We start from the raw sequence: 9,658 nt of genomic DNA on the forward strand, positions 1-9,658 counted from the left end.
TGGGATTACAGGTGTGAGCCACCGCGCCTGGCCAGGAAAACTTGTAGAAGTTGCACCTGCATGCCACTGGACTCAGGTTGCATGACCATGTTCCTCTCAAGGCTCAGAATTATTTAAAAGTCTGTAGCTTTAAATTGGAAATATTTGATGTTTGAAATATTTATTTCCTACTGACAGTCCGAGTGACCTTGGACTGAAGACTTTGCCACACTGATGACATTTGTAAGAGTTCTGTCCAGTATGGATTCTCTGATGTCTAATGAGGGGTGAACATGAAGTAAATGCTCTGCCACAATCACCACAGTTGTGAGATTTCTCTTCTGTATGAATTCTCCTATGTTTTGCATAGGATGAAGTTTGACTGAAGACTCTGCCACAGTCATGACATTTGTAAGGTTGCTCTGCAGTTATGAGTTTGCTGATGAACTGCAATGTATGAACTATGAAAAAATTTGCCACGTTTATTACACTTGTAAGATCTCTCTTCATTATGGGTTCTGCAATGATTTGCAATGGTTGTAGAATTACTGAAGACTTTGTGACAATCATCATGAGAGGTGACAATGCACTAGCAGCCCTCACTCTTGGCGCCTCCTCAGCCTGTGTCCACTCTGGTAGTGCTTGAGGAGTCCTTCAGCCTGCCACTGCACTCTGGGAGCGCCTCTCTGGGCTGGCTGAGGCTGGAGCCAGCTCCCTCTGCTTGTGGGGAGGTGTGGGGGGAGAGGCACAGGTGGGAACAGGGGCAGTGCACGGCGCTCACAGAGAGTTCCAGGTGGGCATGGGCTTGGCGGGCCGCACACTTGGAGTGGGCATCTGGCACCCAGCCCCGTGCAGTGAGGGGCTTAGCACCCGGGCCAGGAGCTGGGGAGGGTGCGCCAGGTCTCCCAGCACTGCCAGCCCAACTGTGCCACCCTTGAATTCTCACGGGCCCTCAGTCGCCTCCCCATGGGGCAGGGCTCAGGATCTACAGCCCACCATGCCTGAGCCCAACCCCACCCTGTGGGCTCCCGCGTGGCCCAAGCCTCCCTGACAGGCACCGCCCCCTGCTACATGACTCTGGGTCCCACCGACAACCCAAGGGCTGAAGAGTGTGAACGTGCAGGACTGACGGACAGCTCTGCCTGTGACCCCAGCGCAACATCAACTAGGCAAAGCCCGCTGGGCTCCTGAGTCGGGTGGAGACTTGGAGAACTTTATGTCTAGCTAGAAGATTGTATATGCTCCAATCAGTACTCTGTGTCTAGCTCAGTATTTGTGGATGCACCAATCAGCACTCTGTATCTAGCTAATCTAGTGGAGACTGGAGAACTTTTCTGTCTAGCACTCTGTATCTAGCTAAAGGATTGTAAACGCACCAATCAGCACTCTGTATCTAGCTAAAGGTTTATTAACACACCAATCAGCACCCTGTAAAAATGGATCAATCAGCTCTCTGTAAAGTCGGCCAATAAGCTCTCTGTAAAATGGACCAATCGGTATGATGTGGGAGGGGTCAAATAAGGGAATAATAGCAGGCTGCCCCAGCCAGCAACAGCATCCCACTCGGGTCCCCTTCCACACTGTTGAAGCTTTGTTCTTTCACTCTTTACAATAAATCTTGCTGCTGCTCACTCTTTGGGTCCACACTGCCTTTATGAGCTGTAACACTCATTGCAAAGGTCTGAAGCTTCACTCCTGAAGTCAGTGAGACCATGAACCCACCAGAAGAAAGAAACTGTGGACAAATCTGAACATCTGAAAGCACAGACTCCGGATACATCATCTTTAAGTACCGTAACACTCACCGTGAGGATCCGTGGCTTCATTCGTGAACTCAGTGAGACCAAGAACCCACCAATTCCAGACACAATTACATTAGTCAACTTTCCCTAAACCATGAATTGCCTGATGGTGAATAAGCATTGGCTGCTCACTAAAGGCTTTGCCACACTCACTACACTTATAAGGTTTCTCTCTAGTGTGAATTCTACTATGTCTTTTAAGGTGTGATTTGCGACTGAAAACTTTGTCACATGCTTCACATTTGTAAGGTTTCTCTCCAGTATGAGTTCTATGATGGCTTGAAAGGTGTGACTGTCGATTAAAAACCTTCCCACATTCATTACACTTGTAAGGTTTCTCTGCAGTGTGAATTGTAGTATGTCTTACCAGGAGAGAATTACGCACGAAAGCCTTGTCACAAACCGTACATTTGTAAGATTTCTCTCCGTTATGAAGTCTACGATGGCATACAAGGGATGACCAGTGACGGAAGGTATTTCCACACTCATTACACTTGTACGGTTTCTCACCACTATGAAGTCTACGATGGCATAGAAGGGATGCCTTCTGGCTGAAGGTCTTGCCGCACTCAATACACTTGTAAGGTTTCTCACCACTGTGAAGTCTATGATGGCATACAAGGGATGACCTGTGACTGAAGGTCTTGCTGCACTCATTACACTTGTAAGGTTTCTCTCCACTATGAATTCTAATATGTTTTGTCACATAGGAACGACACATGAAAGCCTTGTCACAAACCGTACATTTGTAAGATTTCTCTCCACCATGAAGTCTTCGATGGCATACAAGGGATGACTTGTGACTGAAAGTCTTGCCACACTCATTACACTTGTAAGTTTTCTCTCCAGTGTGAATTCTTGTATGTCGTACCAGCTGTGAATTCCACGTGAAAGCTGTGTCACAAACCTTACATTTGTATGGTTTCTCTCCAGTGTGAATTCTCTTATGTGTCTCAAGGGTTGATTTGCGACTGAAAACTTTGTCACATGCTTCACATTTGTAAGGTTTCTCTCCAGTATGAATTCTATGATGACGTGAAAGGTGTGATTGTTGCTTAAAAGCTTTCCCACATTCATTACACTTGTAAGGTTTCTCTGCACTATGAATTCTAGTATGTATTGCCAGGACTGACTTACGCATGAAAGCCTTGTCACAAACTGTGCATTTGTAAGATTTCTCTCCAGTATGATGTTTACGTTGGTATACAAGGGATGACCAGTGATGGAAGTTATTGCCATACTCATTAAGCTTGTAAGGTTTTTCACCACTATGAAGTCTACGATGGCATAGGAGGGATGACCTGCGACTGAAGGTCTTGCTGCACTCATTACACTTGTAAGGTTTCTCACCACTATGAAGTCTATGATGGCATACAAGGGATGACCTGTGACTGAAGGTCTTACCACATTCATTACACTTGTAAGGTTTCTCTCCACTATGAACTCTACGATGGCATACAAGGTATGACCTGTGACTGAAGGTCTTTCCACACTCATTACACTTGTAAGGTTTCTCACCACTGTGAACTCTACGATGGCATACGAGGTATGACATGTGAATGAAGGTCTTGCCACACACATTACACTTGTAAGTTTTCTCTCTAGTGTGAATTCTTCTATGTCGTGCCAGCTGTGAATTACACGTGAAAGCTGTGTCACAAACCTTACATTTGTATGGCTTCTCTCCAGTGTGAATTCTCTGGTGTATCTCAAGGGTTGATTTCTGACTGAAAACTTTGTCACATTCTTCACATTTGTAAGGTTTCTTTCCAGTATGAAGTCTATGATGACGTGCAAGGTTTGATTGTTGATTAAAAGCCTTGCCACACTCATTACACTTGTAAGGTTTCTCTCCACTATGTATTCTAGTATGGTTTGCCAGATAGGAATGACATGTGAAAGCCTTGTCACAAACATTACATTTGTAAGGCTTCTCTCCGGTATGAAGTCTATGATGACGTGAAAGGTGTGATTGTTGATTAAAAGTCTTGCCACATTCATTACACTTGTAAGGTTTCTCTCCAGTATGAATTGCCTTATGAATTACAAGGGCTGAATTTTGACCAAAGATCTTGCCACACTCAATACACTTGTAAGGTTTTACTCCAGTATGAAGTCTACGATGGCATGTAAGGGATGACACCTGACTGAAGGATTTGCCACACTCATTACACTTGTAAGGTTTCTCATCCGTGTGGCATCTCTGATGGCATGCGAGGTACTGCTTGTGATGAAAGAGCTTGCCACATACATCACATTTATATGGTTTGTCTCCTAAATGGATTATCTGGTGTTTCCTTAAGAGTGAGCAATTAAAGGCTTTGTCACTTTCATTACATTGGAAAGATGTTTCTCTCATGTGTACTTCCTGTTTTTGCGCGAGTAGTGAAGAATTTGGGGAATTACTCTCATAGTTATTAGAAATATGGATTTGAGGCCTACAAGAAATTCTTTGGAATGTTGAAAGTGAGGGAGCATCATTGGTAGACTTCTCAAGTTGATTAGCAATTATACCTTTGATATGAAATAAGTGGAGTTGAGGCAGATGTGAATGAAAGCATGATTCAAGCTGATCATTAATAGGCTTGTTTCCAGCTTGCCTTTGATCATATTGGTCTGTACTCCCAGTCAACATTTTAATTTTTGTCATGGGTGCTTCATGGCCATTTCTTTCATCTTCTTGACACTGAAACTCAATGTCATGAATTTCTTTCTCAATATCCTGGAAGCAAAAATCTCCAATGTGATGACTTTCATGTCTTTGCAATGTCCCTGTGTGGAACACTTCCATATTGCCCTGCCCTGTTGATAAGACATCCTTCATCATGCATTTGGAAGAGATATCTACAAAATATAAACACCAATAGGTTTCTAATTAACTATAGATGGTAAATCATACTGAAGTGTGTAAATGTGATACTTCAGTATGACACTTCATATTTATATGAAGAAGGCTCTCACCAAGAACCAATCTAGCTGACATCTTGCTCTTGGATTTCCCACTTTCCAGATTCATGAGAAATAAATTTCTGTATCTTAAGCTTTCCAGTTTAAGTTATTTCTTTTTTTGTCTGTTTTTGAGACCGAGTAATGCTTCATCACCCAGGCTGGAGTGTAGTGGCATGATTCCCCTCCCTAGAGATTCTCGTGCCTCAGCCTCTTGAGCAGCAGGAACTACAGACACATGCACCATGTCTGACTAATTTTTTGTTGTTGGTGTTGTTTTTCTTTTTTTTGGGAAATGGGAATCTAACTCTGTCACCCAGGCTGGAGTGCAGTGGCATGATCATGGTTCACTGCAACATCCACCTCCCAGGTTCAAGTGATTCTTCTGTCTCAGTCTCACAAGAAGCTGGGATTACAAGTGCATAACAACACACCCAGCTAATTTTTGTATTTTTACTACAGACGGGGTTTCACCATGTTGGCAAGGCTGGTCTCGAACTTCTGACCTCAGGTGATCCACCCGTCTCGGCCTTCCAAAATTTTGGGATTATAGGCGTGAAGCATCACATCCGTCCAGTTTCTTTTAATTTAGTAGATTCAAGATTTCATTATGTTTGCCCGACTGGTCTCAAACTCCTGACCTCAAGACATCTACCCACCTCAGCCTTTCAAAGTGTTGGAATTAGAGGCGAAAGTCACTGCAGCTGGCCAGTCTAAGCTATTTCTGACGGGACAGTGAAATAAGTGAGACAGGAAAAGGGGCATCTCATCATCAACATCACTGAAGACTGACAAATCTTATTAAACAAAGGAAGTTGAGACTGTAGTATAAAATGTATATGAAGTCATCTAATAGTATTCACTTGTTTTAAAAAGCAGGTGGACGAAATCACCTGAGGTTGGGAGTTCGAGACCAGCCTGACTAATATGGAGAAACCCCCTGTCTCCTAAAAATACAAAAATTAGCCAGCTTTGCGCCAGGCATAATCCCAAATACTTGGGAGCCTGAGGCAGGACAATCACTTGAACCAACGAAGTGGAGATTGCGGTGAGCCAAGATTGCACCATTGCACTCCAGCCTGGGCAAGTAGAGGGAAACTCCATTAAAAGAAAAGAAAAGAAAACAAAAAGAGGCCGGGTACAGTGGCTGATGCCGGTAATCTCAGCATTTTGGGAGGCTGAGATAGATCACTGAGGTCAGGAATTTGAGACAAGACTAGCCAACAGGGGAAAATCCATCTGCACTAAAAATACAAAATTAGCCAGTGTGGTAGCACATGCCTGTAATCCCAGCTACTTGGAAGGCTAAGGCAGGAGAATCACTTGAACCTGGGAGGTGGAGGTTGTAATGAACTGAGATTCTGCCATTGAACTTCAGCCTGGGCAGCAGGAGCAAAACTCCATCTCAAGGGGAAAAAAAAAAAAAAAAAACCCTGGAGGCAAATTAACATTATTTCTCAAATAACGACAGCAGGCCCACAGTGTTCATGTACATGATCCCATTTGCACACACGGTAAGTGAGGGACAAGACTTGATCCTGGGCCTGAAGGATCCCACCACATCTACTTAGGCATAATAGTCAGCCCAGGCAATACAGGAAATGACCACACACAGAAAATACAAGCAGAACAGAAAGAAGCACATCAAGGGGGATACAAGGGCTGAGCTGGGACACAAGGGCTGAGCTGTGCTGCTGACAGTGGTGCTAAGTCATCCCTCATGGATCATGTGCTGAGTCATCATGCCCTGCACACATGGATTCAGGCAGCCTCCTATAATTTTGTCCAGTGGATGAATAAGGGCTTGACTTACTCCGTGAGAGTAGTGTTGGAGGGGAGGGGCTCATAGGGAAATTGGGGTGTTCAGGATTACAAAATCAATAGGGTGGAAAGAAACTGTATTTGCATCCAGATCAATGTATCATGTGAGGCAAGGCCAGGAAAGGAAGGGTAAGTGTGAAAGGCAGGAAGTAATGGGCATGTAGGAGTGAACTTTGTGCAGGCACGTCTGTGGGAATAGAATTCCACTAGGATAGACCAAATCTTCAGTTTGGAGGAAAGTGGAACTAATTTAGCAATGGTAAAATATTGACCCAAGGTTAACTATGCAAATTACAATATGGGCAACGGACAAGAATGAAAGAGATCCAAAAAAGCAGCAGTAGGGTGGCCTGAGGTGAAAGCAGTTTTTGTTTTGTTTTGTTTTGTTTTTGAGACGGAGTCTCGTTCTGTCGCCTGGGCTGGAGTGCAGTGTCCGGATCTCAACTCACTGCAAGCTCCGCCTCCCGGGTTTACGCCATTCTCCTGCCTCAGTCTCCGGAGCAGCTGGGACTACAGGCGCCCGCCACCTCGCCCGGCTACATTTTTGTATTTTTTAGTAGAGACAGGGTTTCACCGTGTTAGCCAGGATGGTCTCGATCTCCTGACCTCGTGATCCGCCCATCTCGGCCTCCCAAAGTGCTGGGATTACAGGCTTGAGCCACCGCGCCCGGCAGCAGTTTTACATCTCTTAAGTTAAATGCCTCTGATTTCTAGTTTCAAGAATATACTCAACAAAATCCCTTGTGTAGATTCCAGAAATGCATACACACACACACAAACACAAAAACCAAGTAAACTATGAAGAGTACAGTAGAGCAACGTAGGAGACCACGGGAGTGAACAAGGATCCTCTGGCTGAGTAGGTAGAGATGAGTTTGTGAAAACAGAGCCAGGCTGAGTGAAGTGGCTCATGTCTGTAATCCCAGCACATTGGGAGGACGGGAGGGTGAATCACGAGGTCAGGAGTTCGAGATCAGCCAGGCCAGCATGGTGAAACACTGTCTCTACTTAAAAAATAGAAAACATTAGCCGGGCATGGTGGTGCACATCTGTAATCCCAGTTACTCAGAAGGCTCAGGTAGGAGATTGTTTGACCTGGGAGGCAGAGGTTGCAGTGAGCTGAGATTGCACTACTGCACTCCAGCCTGGGTGACAGAGCAATACGCCATCTTAAAAAAAAAAAGAAATTATACCTTTAATAGAAATGTGGTTTCACCATGTTGGCCAAGCTGGTCTTGAACTCCTGACCTCTGGTGATTCACCCACCTCAGCCTTCCAATGGGCTGAGATTACAGACATGAGCCAATGCACCCAGCCTGGCAGTATTATTTATAATAGTAAAGAGAAAAAACCAACCCAGATATCCATCAACAGATAAATATATGAGGAAAATGTGGTACACACATAAAATGGAATAGTATTCAGCCTTAAAAACAAACTCGGATGGGCAGTGGCTCAGGCCTGTAATCCCAGCACTTTGGGAATCCAAGGCCACTGAATCACGTCAAGTCAGGCTATCAAAACCAGCCTGATCAACATGGCGAAACCGCCATCTGTAACAGAACTACCAAAAATTAGTTGGGTGTGGTGACACATGCCTGTAATCCCAGCCACTCAAGAGGCTGAGGCAGGAGAATCACTTCAACCCAAAAGGTGGAGGTTGCAGTGAGCCAAGATCACGCCATTGCACTCAAGAGACTCTGACTCAAAACAAACGAATAAACAACCAAAAAAAACCATAGAAACGAGCAACTTGAAAGCCACTGTGTGTCTTAAGGAAATGACAGTAGAATTAAACTATGGAAACCTCATTCAATCTCACAAGCTCCCTCTACAACATTAATTAAAACCGTATCTGCTACAGGGTTGATCCTACAAAAAACTGAACCTAGGTTTTCTTATTAAAAATGAACAATGACACATATTGGTATGAAAATGTGAAATGAACAAGAGTTCAGTCAAGAGCCTCATACATATGAGGCTGTGAGTCCGAATGACATCCTTGCTGGGAGGAATTTCAACACCACTGACTGCTGCCTAGAGAAGATGATCATTAGTTTATGGGATGAACATTGTCACAGTGCCAGTGAGAGATGCTTCTGTGATGCTCCTCAAACACCAGAATGAGCTGGGCACATTGGCTCATGCCTGTAATCCCAGCAGTTTTGGAAGCCAAGGTGGGTGGATCATCTGAGGTTGGGAGTTAGATACGAGCCTGACCAACATGGAGAAACCCTGTCTCTACTAAAAATACAAAATTAACTGGGCATGGTGGCACATGCCTGTAATCCCAGCTATTTGGGAGGCTGAGGCAGGAGAATCACTTGAACCTGGAAGGTAGAGATTACGGTGAGCCAAGATCATACCATTGCACTCCAGCTTGGACAATAAGAGTGAAACTCCATCTCAAAAAACAAAAACAAAACAAAAAAAAAACATGTATGGGGCAAAATCACAAAAGAGAATGCAAAACCAGGAAGAGCCAAGATAGACAAGAGCAGACTCCTCAGGCCTGCAGGGACATTTTCCTCACCCACAGACTCCAGGTTCCTGTAGTTCTCCAACATCACTTCCCTGTATAAAGCCCTCTGCGCAGGGTTCAGGCATTTCCACTCCGCCAATGAGAATTCTATAGCCACATCCCTGAAAGTCAAGCGTCCCTAAAATGAAACACACATTTCCACAAAACATTATGGAGGAGTTATCACCTTCACAGGAAATGAGAAGAGAGAAAATAAGTATGTATTTGATCAAACACCATGTTCTGACAAAACCAAGTTAAGGTATTTTTGAATATTTTTTCCCTATAGCTGCATTTTATTATACTTTTCCTTGAAAGATGTTAAGATCCCATCAGTCATTAGGGAAGTCTGGATTTTATGGACAATATAAAACTATATAAATAAAAAGGAAACACAGGCAGGCATGGTGGTTCATGACTGTAATCCCAACACTTCAGGAGGCCAACACGGACAGATTATTTGAGGTCCAGAGTTCAAGACCAGCATGGGCCAGGCGCCGTGGCTCAAGCCTGTAATCCCAGCACTTTGGGAGGCCAAGACGGGCGGATCACGAGGTCAGGAGATTGAGACCATCCTGGCTAACACGGT

At 44.4% G+C, this 9,658-nt stretch overlaps 1 protein-coding gene across 1 annotated transcript in view; it reads right to left on the minus strand.

Moving 5' to 3' along the window:
• Positions 1-1,854: 1,854 nt before the first annotated feature.
• The window catches only part of LOC105514833 (zinc finger protein 611-like), a 25,933-nt gene continuing 18,129 nt past the window's right edge, over positions 1,855-9,658 (minus strand). The window contains 3 exon segments of the mRNA XM_011946490.1: positions 1,855-2,120; positions 2,190-4,625; positions 9,082-9,208. Coding sequence (XP_011801880.1) covers positions 1,855-2,120; positions 2,190-4,625; positions 9,082-9,208 — 2,829 coding nt within the window.

This window comes from Colobus angolensis, unplaced genomic scaffold (genome assembly GCF_000951035.1).
Source record: "Colobus angolensis palliatus isolate OR3802 unplaced genomic scaffold, Cang.pa_1.0 Scaffold25, whole genome shotgun sequence".
Taxonomy (NCBI): Eukaryota; Metazoa; Chordata; class Mammalia; order Primates; family Cercopithecidae; genus Colobus; species Colobus angolensis.